General features: G+C 46.5%; 1 protein-coding gene across 2 annotated transcripts in view; it reads left to right on the top strand.

The window, feature by feature from the left end:
* Window positions 1–18,839, top strand: part of DOCK1 (dedicator of cytokinesis 1) — a 504,544-nt gene that overhangs the window by 163,374 nt on the left and 322,331 nt on the right. For both annotated transcript variants that reach the window (XM_067024326.1, XM_059053852.2), the window contains exons 24-25: window positions 2,924–2,994; window positions 5,660–5,766. In XM_067024326.1, the coding sequence (XP_066880427.1) occupies window positions 2,924–2,994; window positions 5,660–5,766 (178 nt within the window). The remainder of the gene's footprint in view (window positions 1–2,923; window positions 2,995–5,659; window positions 5,767–18,839) is intronic.

The raw sequence follows: 18,839 nt of genomic DNA, 5'->3' as shown, positions 1-18,839 counted from the left end.
TTCCTGAGGGGTATGGAGAGGGAGGAGAAGAGTCTAGAACAGGACTGCAAGGACACCCGCCTTTAAGGGAGGGTCAGGGGACAGAGGAAGGCGGTCGCCCTGGCAGTGAGGGCTGTGGATGCCCCGGCAGATGAGGGGTCACAGCAGTGTCATGGGAAGGTCACCTAAGCGAAGGCCTGGAGTCGCTGTGGCCTTGGCAGGAATGGAGACTTGATGGCGGCCGAGTCAGGCTGCAGAGGGCGGGCAGGAGGTCGGGGGAGTGCGCTGGTCAGTGGACACCGGGGTGAGTGCACAGCTTGGGAGCTGTCTGTGCTGGGGTGGGCGGCGGGGGGCCTGGGGCTCTGGGTGCTTTCAGGGGGAGAGGCTGGCGTGGGCCGGAGTGTGGAGGAAAATGCAGGAGGTGCTCCATGGGACGGCGGGGCAGGGGCCGTGCCCAGCGGGCAGGACCACCCCCCCCCCCCGACTCCCGGAGGCTTGTTTTGGCTTGAGTGTGGGCAGAAGCGCCCAGCCTGTTCTCCTGGTGGCTTGGGTTTTCCCTGAAGCAGGAGGTGAGCTGAGCGAAAAGGGGGTGGGATTCTGGGCTGGAGGAGAGCGAAGAGGGGCTGAGACACGGTCACTGGGGGAAGGCGGAGGGTGGAAAGGAGCCCACGACCGCCGGAGAACGGAGAGAACAGAGCCGGAAATGGGGTGCGGGGGCACCCCCTCGCCTCCACTTCATTCCGTCCGTGTGTCCTTGTTATGTTATCCAGGGGGCTGACGTGGGCTCGTGGTTGCTCTCTGTTCTCTGTGAGCCTCATGAACTGTAAAACGGGACGTCCCTAGGGTCTGGCTCAGTTAGGCAGAGTTCCCTGCTGACCAACATTTGGGGACCTCCGCGGGGACAGCCCTCCCTCTGTGGGTGGGGAGCCCTCAGGAGCCTGGGTGACGCAGCGCCCAGCGGCCCCCGGGCAGCGCAGCGAGCGGAGGGCGGGGGCCGGGAAGGCCTGTCTTGTTTGCGGCTGTTTGTCCTTGTAAGGTGGTGTTTATCACGCTGCTCCAGGCAGATGCCGCTTCGTGGAGCACAGGATAAAACGCATTATGCTGACGCATCCTCGCCCGCGGGACCCCGCGGGACCCTCACCAACTAGACAAGACGCTCTCTGGCCCGAGCAGTCAGCCGTGCAAACGCTTATTATTAAACGTCACAGTAAATATTTTTTATTTTTTCAAAGCATGTCCAAGGGTTTTGAAGCAGAACTTTGGAAGCCAGAATGAAACGGTTTTTATTTAAGGTTCTTTTCGAAAGTTGCATCTCAAAGCAGAGAGTTGAATCCCTTGGTCTGGCCGACATCGAAGGACAGGGTTAACACCTGGGGGAAAACACCACTAATTCTGTAGTGCAGATTCAGAGGTAAACTTGGCTTACCTGTGTCCTCGATCATCTTGACTGTGGCGCGTTCAGGCTTGAGGGGCTTGGAGGTGGACTGGCTCCAAATCCTGGCAAACACCTTCACTTCACTTGTGCCTTTACTGGATTTGCAATTATTTTCTCCCCGTGTGTGGCTCTTCTTTTGTTGTCTCAGCAGAAGTTCTTTTGAAGAGCAGAAATTCTTCATTTTGATGATATAGTTGATCAAATTTTTTTCTTTTACAGATTATGCTTTTGGTATCATATGAAAGAAATCTTGCTTAGCCCAAAGTCACAAGTATCTTCTTCTAGACGTTTTATAGTTTTAAGAATATACGATCTATGATCCCTTTAAAGTGAATTTTTATATAGGGTATAAGGTATGGAAGGAATTTTATTTGGTGCTGTACGAGGAGGCACCTTGGTCCCTTGTCGCAAATCAGTTGACCATATATATTCAGGGTAATCCGTTTAAGGTGGGTTTCTGCCTACTTGCCTTTGGAAAACAGTGCTAACAGCTGTTTAGGTCATAGGTGTGGCATTTTCCAGCGTTCAAAGTGTCATCCAGTTCTCTTTTCAATTAGATTTTGAGCTTTATTGCAGCCCCTGGAGGTATTTGACATGAGTATTATTTCCTCCATTTCATTCAGGAAGGGGGAGCCCCCCCTGGTAGAAGGAGTCACTTAGAGTCCGAGGCAGAGGGGGGCGTCCCAGCCAGGGTCAGAACATTTAAAATCTAGGACCTTTTCCCAATCCCATATAGATGAGGGTGGCCTGAGGCTCTGGCTTCCCACCAAACTGAATTTTAATTCTAGCTCAGTTCAGTACTAGCTGTGTGATCTGGGGCAAAGTAATTAACATCTCCATTGTCGGTTCCCTTGCCTTCCTGCACATCTAACTCCCTGTAGGTCTGTTGGAATTAAAGATAAAATATACAAGGGTCTAGCCCAGCGGCAGAGCATGTATTAGGATCTATCATTATTACCATCACTCTATTTTCTGAAAGTGTGGGTTTTCTAGAAGATACAGAATGTGAATATAGGAGATAAAGTTACTAAAGAAGAAAGTGATTCCAAGTTCAGGGACCTAGATATACAGGCAGTCATTTCTGGAATGGAACAAAGGCAGTCATTCTAATTGTTGAATGTGGTAGCGCTACAGTGAATTTGTTGGTGGAGGATTCTTCTGGGGGCACAGGTCTTCATTTGCTAGAATTTCCTTAGGGTAAAGGGGAAACTCACATAAAAGCGTAGCACAGTATGGGCATTCATTCGTGAGCAAGCATTGAATGTTGGCTTCTGCTAATATCACTTTGATCATGTGTCAGGATATCCATGTGACACATCTCCACTGTTTGTGGATCAGAGGCTTTATTTTCTCCCCCCTATTTTTGTTGTGTTTAACCATCAGCTTCTCATCTGGAAAGTGATCTTTGTCTTCTTGGTATGTGTGTGGTTTTTCAAATTAATTACACCTTCGTATTAACGTTTGCCAACTGCCTTAGGCTCAACATTCTTCTGTGTTCTTCGTTTGCAGGGTGCAGCGCTGAAATACTTGCCAACCATCGTCAACGACGTGAAATTGGTATTTGACCCCAAAGAGCTCAGGTAAGGAAGCACCCAAGGCAAAGGCTTCCCGTGTGCCACGCTTGGCCTCCTTTTGAGGGCGTTAGATCACGGGATGCTTGGGTTGTCTCATGTCCACATAGTTCAGTGCCCTGGATCTTTATGGAACATGTTCCAGTGATGGTGTCTGGGACACTTTGCTCATTTTGTCTTTATGTGGAAAAGGTGTCATCTGTCAACAGTCACAATATTTTCTTTAGAAGATTATTTATAGCCTCATGCATACATAATACAGATTGGGCATTTTGCATCCTTTAGACTTTAAAATTCCATAAGTGGTTCTTGGGTTTGGGTTTGGGTTTGGGTTTGGGTTTGGGTTTCAGCACCTAAACGTTTTGACTCCGGAGCTTTAATACTGGTGTCTCACCTCCTCCACCTCATTACCACACAGCTTCTCTCTGGGCGCTCCTGCCCAAGGGCTGTGAGCCTCAGACAGGAGCCACAAGTTGTGAGCCACAGCTCAGGTTGTAGTAAAATGAAAACCGAACCAAACCAAACCCTGGGCAAGCTGGACACTGGCTTTCAGATGGAGCAGTCAGGCTGGGGACCGAATCCTTCCTTTTTCACCTTCCGATTTTGCCACCGTCACCATCCGAGCTCAGTCTCAGTGGTTTACTGCGCAGACGTCACTGCATTTGGAAGAGAGATGTCTTGAGCAAGTGGGTGCATGGCCTGTGTGACCCCAGACATCCACGGCACAGCCCTCGTCTGCTCCTCGTTTGGGTTTTGATTTAACATTTGACCCGATAAACTTACCTGCAGGTGATGGCACCACTTGACCAGCCAGAAAAGTCCACCTAAATATTAGTAAAGGGCCATCTGTCTCTCGGGTGGTTAAACAGAATGAAAAACGGTCACCCTTCTGTACTTTATGTGCACCATTGGTCACTCATGCCCTGGAAGTGGAGGGTGAGGGGATTTTGGGGGAGCTGCTCTCCCCACGAATCGTCACGTGTCTGATGTGCCTGAGGATCTCGTGTCCTGCGTGGACACATTTATTTCTGCTCCCAGGCACCGACAATACCGGTTATAGTTTAGCAGGTTCTAAATGAGAAAAAGAGGCACAGATGGGCCCGTGGGCAACAGGTCTGCCCTCCTGGGTCTCTGTGTACTCTGTCCCTGCAGCCCGGCCCTCAGGCAGTGGTCCAGACAACAGCAGTATCAGCTGCCCCTGGGAATTTGCTGAGTCTTGCGTTCCTTCCCAGAACTTCTGAATTAGAAATTGGGGCGGGGGGGGGGCAGCTATTTGGTTTTAAGGATGCCTCCAGACACTTTTCAATGAATGCTCCTGTTTGAGAACCTCAGGTCTGGAGAAACAGAGGACGAGGGGGGAGCTGCCGATGGGTGGGCTGTGGCCATACTCTGGGTCTGTCCTGCTGGGGCACAGCGGCCAGGCCTTTGCTCACTAGAGGGGTGACGTCCATGTTCACAACAGGTGCTTGTGCCTTGTGCCTGGAGAGCCAAGGAAGACTCCCTTCCCCAGGACCGGTCCCATCTGCTCTTGGGCCCTTGACTCTTTCTGCGTGCGTGGGTTCCTCTTCAACACCTTACCTACTGATTTTCAAAAAAAAGACATTGAAAATCATGGATGGATTTTTCCCTGTTTAGAAAACTGAGTCATGTTTTGATGAAACAGAAGAGATCACAGAGGAGAATAACTCAGAGTTTATTCCACGAGGATCTGGATCTTTCTAGTTATCTTTTGTGTGCAAGCGTGGGTGCACACACACTAACACACACGTACATACACCCCTAAGAGAATTCAGCATTACATTTTTTATTTTACAGTCGACTCCTGTGCTGAAGACATCTTGCTTTCCCACCTCAGGAAGGAGACTTCTCTCCCATCACCATAATCTACTGTTAGAACAGTTTTGTCGCCCCAGTAAGATTTCCCGTGCCCAGTAAGAGTCATTGCCCACTCCCGTCCCAGCTCTAGGCAACTACTAACCCACTTACCGTGTGCGTAGATTTACCTTTCGTGGGCATCTCCTATGAATGGAATTGTATAATAGACGTGACCTTTTGTGACTAGCTTCTTTTCACTTAGCATGACGTTTTCAAGGTCTATTCATGTCAGGATTTCATTCCCTTTGATGGGTAAATTGTGTGGGTCCACTCCATTACGTTTATCCATTCATCAGTTGACGGACATCTGGGTTTTTCCACTTTTCAAGCGTTATGAATAACGTTGCTTTGATTCTTATACAGGGTCTTGGGTGGATAAATATTTTCATTTCTTTTGGGTATATATACACCTAGAAGTCGAAATGCTGAGCCGTGTGGTAACTCTGTTGACCATTTTCAGGAGCTGCCAAACAGTATGTTACAAAGTGGCTGCTCCATCCCGCAGTCCCACCAGCATGGTATGAGGGTACCAGTTTCTTCACATCCTAGTCAACACTTGTTACTGGCTCTCTTTGGGATTATAGCCATTTTAGTGGGTGCGAAGTGAAAAATAACATTTTAAAGCATCATTCTTTGGGAAGAGATTTTGACCCATACTGTATAATGGGCCTGTTCCAACATTCTGGTGGCATCTAATGACCATTCACTGAACTTGCGTCCTTGGTACTGTCTTGTATCCCACTGGGTCATTTTGCAGTATTTCCAGCATCTCTTTTCACTTGTGTTTTTCTTTTTATAGCAAAATGTTTACTGATTTCATCCTAAATGTTCCCGTGGGTTTGCTGACCATTCAGAAGCTATATTGCTTGATTGAAATAATTCACAGTGACCTCTTCACGCAGCATGGTGAGTGAAACCCTGAGAATCGTTAAATTGTCACATTCATCATTGTCTGTAGACCTCGCCCCGTCTGAATTTCTCTCTTCTTTGTCAAAAGGAGTGGGGAGGTTGTAGCCAATTTAAACGGCTCCATTAGAAGACAGGAAGATTTAGCCCTTACCAGAGAATGGTAATTGGCATATACTGTAGGTAATAGATCATTGAAAAATGAAGGCACAAACCTTGTAGTTTGGAATTTAGGTGTACACCAGAGCCCTAGGATAATCAGCATACATTGTAGCCTTTAAGATGTGTGATTATCTATCCTGGGGAGGCAATCACTGGCTTCCACTGAGATGATTGCAACAAAAAATTTCAAATTTTCTTTAAATGTAGAAGTCATGGTTGTGTCTTAGCCTGAACTTTGCGTTCTGTGACAGGGTTTCTTCAAACCCTGCTCAAAGGAAAAAGAATTTTAATGATTCCTCAACTCATTTATCCCAAGGAACACCTCACATTTCCACACGTTATCTCCCTGCCCTTTTGATTAATCACTTCCTTTCTGTTTGGACAGATTGAATTAATATTTTACACTTGTCAGGAAGTTTTATTGAAAGCTTAAGACCTTTGCATAATTCCACAACCTTCCTCATTTATTGGAGACAAATGTGAAGACTGTTGAGTGACATTGGGATGGAGAGGCATACATTTATTCTATTCCATTTGTGTCTAGACGTTTGGCTGTTCCGTTCATTTTCTTTTGTCCTCACGTGTGGTGGTGTTTCAGGGATGGAGCAGCTCAGGCCTGAGATGTCCCTGTTGAGAACTCAGTGTGTGTCTGGATTAGTCCTTTGTACCATCTAGACTACCGGACCCTATGTTTTTAATCTTATTTCTTGATTTAACTATATACAATTCACTGGAGTCTGCACTTACAGCTAAGGCTTATGTCAAGAGGAAATGTTAAGACTTCATTTGGGTGGGAGTGTTCTTCTGGAGAAAACACATCAAACCAAGAAGTGAGTAGCTTTCTGCAGCCCTTCCAAACAGACATCTCTTTCTGTTTTTCACTTGCATAAAAGAAAGTCAGTTGTGTCGCTGTTATTTGGGACTCAAAGCCCATGAATCTCCTTAAGCCGGTAATCCCAACCGTCAGTATTTCAGGCTCTTCTTGGAAGGCTGCATATTGAATTGCTTACTCTTTGGGTGTCTTCTAAAGCTTAGGACTTTGAGAGACTCCAGGGAGGCATGGAGGCGATACGTGGAGATGCTGCTTCATTGTTTCTTTTTATATTGACTAAACGTTATACCACAGCAGGTGGAATCCCCTGAAAGTTTTATATCTGGGTCTTATTAGGTATCTTACTAATATCTCTCCTTCCAACCATCCAACCCCAAGACATGCAAAAGCACACACCACCATGACCACCATCACTGCCACCACCAGTGCCTTCACTGAGCTAACAATTATCAAAAAAATAACAGTTATCACGGATTGACTGTGCTTGGCATTTTTGTTGTTGTTGTTGTTGTACGCGGGCCTCTCACTGTCGTGGCCTCTCCCGTTGCGGAGCACAGGCTCCGGACGCGCAGGCTCAGCGGCCACGGCTCAAGGCCCCAGCCGCTCCGCGGCACGTGGGATCCTCCCGGACCGGGGCACAAACCCGTGTCCCCTGCATCGGCAGGCAGACTCTCAACCACTGCGCCACCAGGGAAGCCCCTGTGCTTGGCTTTTATTGAGTGTTGATACAGGGACGACCTTCTTGAGGACATATTACATACATTTCAAAATTTCTGTTGCAAAACTTTGTTCCATGTCCTGTGAATAAGGACCTAAGGCATAAATGGTTCAACTGAAAATCTTTAAAATAGATCTTCTTTTAAGAGTATATTTCAAGGAAATGTTTTCTTCTACGGACACTTTATTTGTTTAGCTAGTAGATAGCTTGAAGGCAAACTTAGTATTTCTTTTTGCAAATTATATCAGCCGTTGTATTTGGCAGTTGTGGTTCTCTTTACTGTGCTCCATTTCTATTTTCACTCCTGTTCTGTAAGTCTTTTATCATAGACTTCCTTAAGTCTTCTTTTGAAAATAATGCAGCATGCAAATAACTATTTAGCTTTGTTTGACAGCGAGTTGTCAGGATGTGTAACATTTTGGAATTATTAACTTAGTATCTTTCTAGATATTGCAAAGGCAGGAATTTAATCTTAATAGTCAGTTGCACCCAACGTAGTAAATGAGATTGTAGGAAATATATGAATCCAGAATTATCACGGGCAAAGTGAGCCAAAATTAGCCTGCAGCTTCATGTCTTACAAGCAGTTCTGGAATTCTCCAATCAGTCGACATTGTCTGAGCCATAATCTTCAGTGCAAATGTACTTCCAGACACTCACTGGCTGCCTGGAAGCATTTCAGGATGCGTTGTCCAGTGTGAAAATGGCCCCGCTTACTGGCTTTGAGTTTTAAGAATCTTTCTGGGTAGAGACAGCAAGGACAGACCTGGTTTTTCTCATCTTTAGGCTCCCTGCTTCTTCAGAGTTACCAAGAGCCGTCTTACCTCCTTGTCGGGAAAGGTTTATCACTGGGAATCATCCGGTCGGTCTGTTCTTACGAAGATGTCATTACTTGTGCAGAATATTCTACGCCACATTTGGTATAAATATCTAAAGCCAAACCCGATTCTGGTGTGATACGGTGGCTGTGGTTTTCTCGCCTTGTCCCATTTCTTGTTAATGTGTAAAAAAATGCGGTTGTCTGTGTCCTCTTTCCTGATCCAAGTGGCATCAGTCAAACTAACTCCCTTCGTGTCTAGATTTTTGGAATGTGTTATAACTAGGTTTAGCTGTACAAGCTACTGGATGTGCTAGACCCCCGTCAGTGATCTCTGGGGGATGTGGTCAGAGTGCATCCCTGTCTGGCTCCTCCGGTTCCTCTGCTGGGCTCCAGGGCACGTCTTTGCTCATCAGCATGTGTGTTGCTTCACTCATAGAAGAGACTCACTTTGTTGCTTTGCTCTGAAACGTTTCTTTCCACCTCCGTCCAATATCAAAGATACAGCATCGTTTTGAGAGTCTTACTTGGATGGAAGTGGGAAGCTGATTGCTCCTCGGCAGGAAGGCCTTCCCTTGCCAGGTTTGGGTCCCGGCAGGCCAAGGCTTCCGGTGCCCTGGTTGGCTCAGCCTGGCTCCTCTTCTGCCCTCTTGAAGGTCCAGAAGACTCAGGGTGCGCCCTGCTGGGTTTGTTAGGCTACAACAGGAGATGTGTCTTTTGGCAGATCGGGTTGTGTTTGGCCCCAGCCAGTGTGGACACCACAGCTGCTGGCACTGCCATCTGTTCCCAGCCGTACCAGCTGTAAGGCTCCTTCTGAATCAGGACCTTGCAACTCTCGCTGCCTCTGCAACCTCTGCCCTGGTCCGAAGGATGTGAGAGTTCTTTACAGAGCTGTCCTTTGGCCGCTCATTTCCAGTTGCCATCCTAAGAAGTCACGCCTCCTCGGCAGAACCTGGAACATAGCTGCAGTTGCGAGGCTGGCTGTGGATTTGAGTTCGGGCTTCTGTACTGGGGAAAGAGAGCTCATAATGTAGAAACCTCCCCCGAATTCAAGAAGCCTGCTCAGCAGGTGTGTGTGGACCTGGCCGTCCTGCGCGTCCGCCGCAGTAGATTGCTGACCGCGCCGGCGCTCCAGCCGCTCCGCACGTTTCCAGCGACTCAGGGTGCACGGTTGCCTCCCAGTCACGTGAGCCTTTTCTCTGAGGACATGTCTCTCTCCCTTTGCTTTGCTTACAAAATAGAAAGAATGACTGGTTTGCATCATTCCTCCTGTAAATGATTTTACCTCCTCGTTAATAAAGGACTACGCATGTCTGAAGCCCTTGCTGGGATGAGGGCAGGCAGCTCACGAGGGGATCGTGAGGGTGTGTGGGCTTTGTCAGCACATTGCCTGGGTTCAAATGCTGCCTCTGTTACCTGCTGACTCAGTGACCTCGGGTAAGTTACCCTCCAGGCTTCAATTTCTCCAGCTGCCCTTTGCCCCTTGTCTCCGTTACGCATCTCGAAGATTAATGCACGTGTGGTACTGAGATTTACACTCAGCGTCTCATGAGCGTTCAAGAAAAGTTAGCCTTGCCTTGCCTTTTCTTTTTTTTTTTTTTTTTTTGCGGTACGCGGGTCTCTCACTGCTGTGGCCCCTCCCGTTGCGGAGCACAGGCTCCGGACGCGCAGGCGCAGCGGCCACGGCTCACGGGCCCAGCCGCTCCGCGGCACGTGGGATCCTCCCGGACCGGGGCACGAACCCGCGTCCCCTGCATCGGCAGGCGGACTCTCAACCACTGCGCCACCAGGGAAGCCCCCTTTTCATTTTTGTTGAGGATTCATTAGAAGAATGGCCGGTGAGACCCTGCCCTCGTTGGGGGGGGGGTGCGGGGCTATCATGTCAAATACGGGGCAAAAGAAAATAGACCTGGACCAGATCCTGGAAGGGATGACATAGCGAGCTTCCTCTGAGAGGCGCTCTGATCCCCTGCGTAAATAAAATGTCCCCAGACACACTGCCCCTGAGCTCTTCCTGCCACTCCCCGCAGCGTGCAGTCGTTGCCTGGTTTTACTTCTTGGCTTTTGCTTATTTTCTCTGGTCCTTCCTTACAGTGAGAGGTCTCAGAGCGTGGCCTGCTTGTTCATCTTGTTGTTCCTCTATCGCTGGTGCCTAGAACAGTGCCTGGCCCACAGTGCATACTTATCGCAAGTTCAAATCCAGCACTTCTTTCCCCAGGGAGCAGTGCGGAGAAGGAAGCACGACATGCATATGTAGTTCAGTTAATCTGAGGGAGGAGAGGTCTTGTGTTCACACGGGGCAGCTGGCTGTCTCTCCCCGTCTGGGCTCTGAATGGATTGATCGTGGAGCAGGAAGGAGGTGTCTTTGAGGAGGAGTAACAGAAAGAGATAAGTGAGAGACTTAAGATCCGGAGGGTCATCCGTGAGCAGTTTTATAAAATTAAGATTGTCTTCTTCTCTCTCTTTTTTTTTAATGTGATTTTGCATCTCCCCAGGAAACCATCTCTGGCCTCCCAGGCAACTGCTTTAGGGCCTCTGGTGTCCCGTCCACTGTGCTGAGGTCTGGATGCAGATGATAATTATGATAGTTAAATAGTGTTGAGTTCTTACTGTGTGCCAGGGGCCATGGTAAGCCCTGCTCTATCTATCTATCTATATCTAGATAGATAGAGAGATAGAGATATATTAATATATATATTAATGTGTGTATTTAATTTTTATTGGGGTATAGTTGCTTTACAATGTTATGGGGCTTTTTTTTTTTTTTAAGATTGTCTTCTTTTTGCTTCTGATTTTATTATTCCCCTCTTTTGTGGAAAGATGAAGTGGCAGAGGGGACAGCTCAACTCTACCTCTGGACTCAAGATAGCTCTTCGTTAAAGTTACAGGAAATTTTAAACGTATAGGAAAATGAGGAGAAGGGTGTAATGAAGAGGCCTGTGTATATCCCTCGCTGGACTTCAAAACCTGTCAAGTCATGGTCTTGTTTTTACCTCGGTGCTCCTCCCCCAGATGTTTTTCTTTAAATTTATTTTATTGAAGTAGAGTTGATTTACACGGTTGTGTTAGTTTCTGCTGTACAGCAAAGTGATTCACTTATACATACATATATATATGTGTGTGTGTGTGTGTGTGTATATATATATATATATATATATAATATTCTTTTTCATATTCTTTTCCATTATGGTTTATCACAGGATTTTGAGTATAGTTCCGTGTCCTACACGGTGGGACCTTGTCGTTTATCCATGCTTTATATCATAGTTTGCATCTGCTAATCCCAAACTCCCAGTCCATCCCTCCCCCTGCCCCAGATATTTGGAGGCAAATCCCAGCCTTCACAGCATTTCATGAGGGTGTCTTTTCAATTGTGAGTTTGTAGTCAGAGTAAATGGCATTGTTTCAGAAAACAGAGGATTGGGCTTCCCTGGTGGCGCAGTGGTTGAGAATCCGCCTGCCGATGCAGGAGACACGGGTTCGTGCCCTGGTCCGGGAAGATCCCACATGCCGCGGAGCAACTAAGTCCGTGAGCCGTGGCCGCTAGGCCTGCGTGTCCGGAGCCTGTGCTCCGCAACGGGAGAGGCCACAACAGTGAGAGGCCCGCATACAGCAAAAAAAAAAAAAAAAAAAAAAAAAAGAAAACAGAGGATGTGCAGAGGGGTGGATCCCACGTTGGTGCCAGGAACCCACCTTGGCTGTTCTGGCTCCTGCTCTCCAGCTGAGGTGAAGGACTTGGACTCATTAGCATGCTGTGTGCGGACAGCCAATGAACGGGCAGTAATGGCTCCAAGCATTGTTTCGAGATGTGACTTGACTCCTTGCAAGCTGGTTAAATAGATTATGTGCTTCACAAAAAGATGACTCTTGCATGTAATCTGCAGCATGGAGTGAGCAGATTTTCAAAGCAAGTTATGAAGAGACGGAAAGGTCAGAGCTTCATAATTTGTACATTTGTAGCTTTGTTCCCATGTGATTATATTGTTGCCCACATATCTAACAAAAGCTGTGAAAATTAAAGCTTAAATCCTAGGATAGTGATGAAAAGTTTCAATATAATTAAATAAAAATAAACGCTAGGACACCAAGGTTTGGGATTTTTGCCCACACAAATATTTTACATTAATGTTATAGGAATTGGAATAAAAGAAATCAACCTTAGATACCGTTAACCTTTAAATTAGTCAGGAGCATTGGACATCCTTGCAAGAAGCCTTTCAGTTGAGATGGGAGTTGTGGTCTTACCCACATGGGCTCCTTTCTGCTGCAGTCCTTAACCTGAGACCTTGGGAAAGCTCGTTGCAGTTAACGCTGAATTTCCTTTCCTTTCAAGATCTAGTCTTTCCATATTCTCATATTCAAAGTGACCAAAGCAATTGACAGATTTCCTTTAGAGCTTACTGTTTTACTTACCTTGTGTCATAAGTTTGTTTTTGCAGAATAGTGTAAGATTTGGAGAATAAAGACTTGAAGATTTAGTGGTAAGACAATCCCTTTATAGTCTTGATAGTAGTTTAGTTTAATACTCTTGGTGAATTACTTTGGTTTAAGCTTACTGTTCATTGGGGCCACTTTGTTTTTTATTTTTTCTCTGATGTTTGGAATCTAGCAGTGAGGAGGAATGGAAACTGTGCCATGCCTTCATTCTCTGGCCATTCCTTCAGTATAACAAACAGACTCCTTTTAGACAATGTTCATCAACCTCATAAAACTTCATTTGTGTTCCTTTTTTTTTTTCTTTTTTCCTTTAACATCTTTATTGGAATATAACTGCTCTACAATGTTGTGTTAGTTTCTGCTGTATAACAAAGTGAATCAGCTATTTACATATGTGTATCCCCATATCCCCTCCCTCTTGCGTCTCCCTCCCACCCTCCCTGTCCCAGCCCTCTAGGTGGTCACAGAGCACCCAGCTGATCTCCCAGTGCTATGCGGCTGCTTCCCACTAGCTATCTGTTTTACATTTGGTAGTGTATATATGTCAATGCCATTCTCTCACTTTGTCCCAGCTTACCCTTCCCCCTCCCCATGTCCCCAAGTCCATTCTCTACGTCTGTGTCTTTATTCCTGTCCTGCCCCTAGGTTCATGAGAACCGTTTGTGTTCCATTTCTGAACAATACAGAGCTCCTTAAAAATGTAGGCCTGGAGAGCTCAAATACTTTTCCTCCTTCTTATTTTCAAGGTGAATGATTCTTCCAGTTTTCAAGCAGAGTAAAATTCTCCTTTTTAATGGTGGAAACATTAGTTACAGCAGCTCTTTAAAATCTGAGGGCAAAGGCCCAGATGCCTGTTGGGGCTTGCTAGTAGGAATTAGCAAAGTCAGATTTCTAGACCGTTTTCACTGTGATTCGATCCAAGACTTTATATCTCTAAAAAAATTACCCTGTTAATCAATTTGTTGTGCTTTAAATCGTAGAAAGAAAAGCTGTGTGTTTAATACAGACCTTTAGTAAAATATACCTTTGGATCCATGAATAAAGCAAAATAAAATCTCCTGAGCTTCTCCACTGTGGAGAATGGAGAGGTATTTTTCTTATTGAAAGGGTTCTTAAACCCAGAACTACTCTGTAGTAGTTTTTGTTAACTTGATGGATGTTTCTCACAGAAAGAAAAATTGGGGTTGGGACCATCATATGCCATAATTACTTAATATACCACTCTAATTAAAGCATTCTGGAATACTTTAATTAGATAGTTGTGCTGAAGACTTCTAATGAACGTTACCAGCTGTGAACCCCAAATACTAATTCTTTAAGTAATGATGGAATATGAATACAATTTTCTCCTCTTTTATTTTATTTTCATGCCCTGAGAAAATTTTAATCTTTATCTGTAAAGTACTGTACCTTTTTTCATCCCTCATTCTATATATCCCTCTATAGCTTTCATTATATGTGTTTTTGAAAAGACCATTTGTTAAAACAGTGCAGCCTTTTTAGAAATGGCTTAATGAATCTAGGAGGATGAATTCAATTTCGGTTTCTTAATTAATTATATCCATTCCAATTCCATTGTAATTTGTTGCGTACCTACCACGTGCTCAGGACTGTTGGTTAGCAAGTTTGATTCCTCTGAGAATGGCTTCAGAGCCATCAGTTTAAAAATGCATAATTGGAAAAGAGTAATTTTCTTAATTTACAGATAACGACGCAGGAGTTAAGTAGCAAGTCCTAGTCTGCAAGCAAAATCCCAGGCAGGGAGCTGTCCACCACCGTGGTGCTGATTAGGGAGTTGTTACAAATCCATCCCCTACTCTTTTCATAAACTATTTCACATCCACCATAAGAGTTATGCATTCTGAAAACTAACTTCACTTCAAGTGCCATATGGAACAAGATAAAGTACAAGTATGTGAATAAATAAACACATACATAGATTAAACAGAAATAAACCACGTAGCGTTGTGTTCATGTGCTTACGGAGTTTTCATAGCCTTTTCTCTTCTCTTTCTGTGTGATCAAATTGGCAGTGCTGAGTTCCTCAGTAACCTTTATCATAGTCTGTTGGCTCTCTGTTCTGCACCCACCTCTGAGTGGACTCCTGTCCCTGTTGCTTGATATTGGGGACATGAAGAGCAGTCTTAGAAGAGGCTGCCTTGGTTGTCCCATATCCAGTCATGCTCACATTGGCACTGGGACGGCAGGTCTCTGAGTCTCCCCAGTTCACGGTTCCTTCCCGGCCCCAAGCTTAGCTCTGTACCTGCACCGTGTTGCCTACAGAAACTTGCCTGGGACAGTTGGAGGAGCCCCAGGTCAGCCTGCAGTCTCCTGTGTTCTCCTTCTAGACCCTGCTTTTTTTCTGTTGTGTAAACCCCTCCCTGAGGGCACAGTCCTTCCCTCAAGATGGAGTGGACAGACCATATGGTTTTGACGTTGTTTTTTAAACTGTAGAGCTCAATATGGGGGCAAGCAGTAGAGGAGCATGTGCTGGACCACACTGGCCAAAACCTGTGTTCTTGGTTAGCTTCACACTCCTGGGTAAAAGCATGCACACGGCTCACCAGCTGTGCTTTTCTCTCTTTGTTTTCTCATCCTCCATGTGGTAAGATTCTGCCCAAGGATTGGCAGACCTATCGAATTCCTCTCAAATGTACCAAGCCACCTCCTTAAATGCATTTCCATCCAGAGGATAGATTCCTGGTTTGATCAGTACTTTCCACACTGTCTTCCCTGGCATTTTGTTTGAGTCTTTCTAATATTTTCATCTGCTTTTAACTGGGACTCATTTCAGATTTTTCTCCATTGGTTCCTCTTCCATTTCTTTCTTCTGACAAAGTATTTATTATTATGATACTAGTGGCTGGTTAACCTCTATGATTATACTTCTCCAAACTACAGGATACAAAATATCTGCTGTCCCACTCCCTTCTTTCAAAAGATGACACACTTTTTACGAGGCCCGGTGGCTTCATCCAGAAGATGTGTCTTCGACCAGCTTCTTTTTCCTATTGTTCTGCAATCTGTATCTTGCCATGTTCACTTCCAATTTTCAAGATACTTTTAATTGCTCTGTCACTCTCTCAATTAAAAATTTGTGACATTGGGTACCTCAAAGCTGACAGGCAGATTATCTTATTTCTGATCATTTCAGCACTCAGCCAAGTGGTGCTGAGAATCTTCTTATCAGAATACTTACAGAGGTTCTACCTGTAGGTAGGAATCGAAACACAGTGCGGGGCAGTTGTAGGTACTCCCATTTCACAGACAAAGAAACTGAAGTTCAGAAAGGAAAACTGACTTACTTAGGGTTACCTGGTGTGAGTCTACCCTCCCGGTGTCGCCCACGAGCACAGCTTACGTAAAGTGAATTAAAGTAATTCTTGGAAAAATTTAGTCTGCATTAGACATGTAGAGGTACCTGAACCGTACATGTTTACACACACGTGCACATGCATGGGTCCTAAGGAGCTCTGGCTTCAGGGTCAGGCGTCGAATTCTGGCTCAGCTGCTGCCTGGTCCCTATGTTCTGGCTGCTGGTTCCCACATCTGTAAAATTTGGACACGAGTAGACTGCTTCTGTGATCCCTTCCATTGCTGGCTCTGTTTTCTTTATTTCTGCTGTTTAAAGATTTATATGGAAGGGGAGAATTATTTGAACAAATCGAATCATGTGGGTGCAGAGTTCTTAGATTGTTGAAAAATAAGATGACTGTAGAAGATGAATAGCAAGCAACCCCCATTTATATGTGGCTCTTCCTGCTTAATTCTCATGACAAGTGTTCATCTGGATCTCAGTTCTGTGTAACAGGCTCAAGGTCATTAAATGCACTTTATGGATCATTTGTTTAATGTGACCAAACTAAAAATTAAGAAGCACATTATTCATTGTTCGTAAAATGAATGTTTTACAGGGACAAATTCATTCTTGTATTTGCATCTTGTTTTGACGTGGAGCTGTATTGGAGTTACAGACGGATGTTCTGCTGGGACATTTATAAGCTGATGATGCCTGTTGAATACCTTTTATAAAGATTAATATTTTTTACTCTGTGCCCATTACCGGAGCATTAATCTTCATGGCTTCAGGCTGCACAGCTGAGGATGAACAGATGTGAAATCATTGCTGTCTGTAGTCATAGCGGATCACACTGGGAAAAGGGGTGTGGAAGGCTGGCTGGAGGCTTGCAGGACCTCTGATCCCCACGCTGACTTGCATGGAGTCTGGGCCCACGGGCTACCTGCTCCTTCCTGGCTGTCTGGGCTGGGCTGTCAGCATTCCCTTCCGTGCACGGCAGCGAAAACCAGGACAGCAGTGCTGGCTGGTTTTCGCCTCCTTGTGGGGTCAGGCCTAGGCCTTGACCCAGACTGCCAGGCACTGGTGAGGCCTGCGGTCCTGTACTTGTGAAGGTGATCTGACAGGAGGAAGCTGTGGCCTTGATTCTCCTTCCAAAGATGAACACTGGTGTATTAAAGTGAGAAATCGCACCAGAGGTCTTTAACACCTGCTCCCTAGCACACACTCGAGACTACGCTGTCCAACTGAGTTAGAATGCCAGCTACGTATGTAATTTATAATTTTATACTATAGTCCACAGTAAAAAAAAAAAAAAAGTACAAAGCAGTTGGTGAAATTAATTTTAATAATATATTTTATCTGAAATATCATGTCAGCATGACTTGGATCTAAATATGACAAATGGCATGTTTTTTACATTCTTTTTTCATACGATGTCTCTAAAGTCCAGTGTGGTTTTTACATTTATAGCACATCTCAATTTGGATGCTAAATTTTCATCACAGATGCTTGATCTGTATTCTTAACATTTAATATAATTTACCATTGAGGGCTTCCCTGGTGGCACAGTGGTTGGGAGTCCGCCTGCTGATGCGGGGGACGCGGGTTCACGCCCCGGTCCGGGAAGATCCCACGTGCCGCAGAGCGGCTGGACCCGTGAGCCATGGCCGCTGCGCCTGCGCGTCCGGAGCCTGTGCTCCGCAACGGGAGAGGCCACAGCAGTGAGAGGCCCGCGTACCGCAGGAAAGAAAAAAAAAATTTCAGGATCTTTAGTGTTATTCCAAACTTGTGTCCCACCACTTCTTGTAAAAAAAAAAAACTGGAAGGAGCTGAAAGGCAGAGTAGGGGATGTCCTTTGTAAAGTGGGGTTTGTTTTGCTTTGGTTGGGGGCTGCTGGGTGGCTGGGACGGCACCAGGAGGTGGACCTGCTTCTCACTGCAGACTCTCCTGTGATAACCCTGCACCTGTAGCCACGGTGACCCCAGACGACCGCTCGTGTGCACGTGCGGGCACACACACACCCACACACGCGTGTGCCCGTGCGCCTGAACACTGCTGTCCGGATCGGCTTGGACACTGTCCAGTGAGACTGAGTCAGCAGAAAGGCAGGAGGGGTCCTGCTGTGATGCCCTTGTCCCTCTGGTGTCTCCCCAGGATGGGACGGGCCGGCCCACGGCTGCAGGTCCTTCCTCGACGGATGGGAGCAAAGTGCTAGGTTTACGCGTGAAGAGGGACAAAAGTCCTGCGCAGCAGCTGTCCTGTCGGGAAGAGCGCGCTTCTCCACACGAGCACATGCACGCGTGCACACACACACACGCTTGCACACGTGCTTGAAGTCACCGCACACGTGTGTGCACGCGTGGACACACACACTTCTGCTGTCAGGTCTTAGTGTATGTGTGAGGGCTACTCCCGTGGATGAGGACAAGACCTCTGCTCTCACGGAGACTGCATCCCAGGAAGGAGAAACAGGTCACAGAGCTAGTCGTAACTTCCAGCAGTTCCAGAGCTGGCACCTGAGGCCTGCCTGTCCCTAGGTCCGTCGGGGGGCTGAGCTGGGGCCTGCTGATCACGGCTCACCGAGAAGGTGGGTGTGTCAGCTTGGGCTGCTTCCAGCTTTGGTCCCCGCGGCCGCTGCAGGACTCCGGGGCATTGCCATTCTTCCTGTGGGGACCTGGGACGCGTTTCTGAAGGTGCTGCTGCCCTGTGACCCTCTGTCTTTGGGGGCTTGCGTGAGATGCCTGGGATGGTCATTGTGCCTGTAAGAAAAGCCCAGGCAAGAGGCTGCTCCTGCCTGGTGATGTGGTCC

Source organism: Kogia breviceps, chromosome 2, assembly GCF_026419965.1.
Source record: "Kogia breviceps isolate mKogBre1 chromosome 2, mKogBre1 haplotype 1, whole genome shotgun sequence".
In the NCBI taxonomy this organism is placed as follows: domain Eukaryota; kingdom Metazoa; phylum Chordata; class Mammalia; order Artiodactyla; family Physeteridae; genus Kogia; species Kogia breviceps.
Note: the sequence above shows the minus strand (reverse complement) of the source record. Positions and strands in the feature narration are given on the sequence as shown.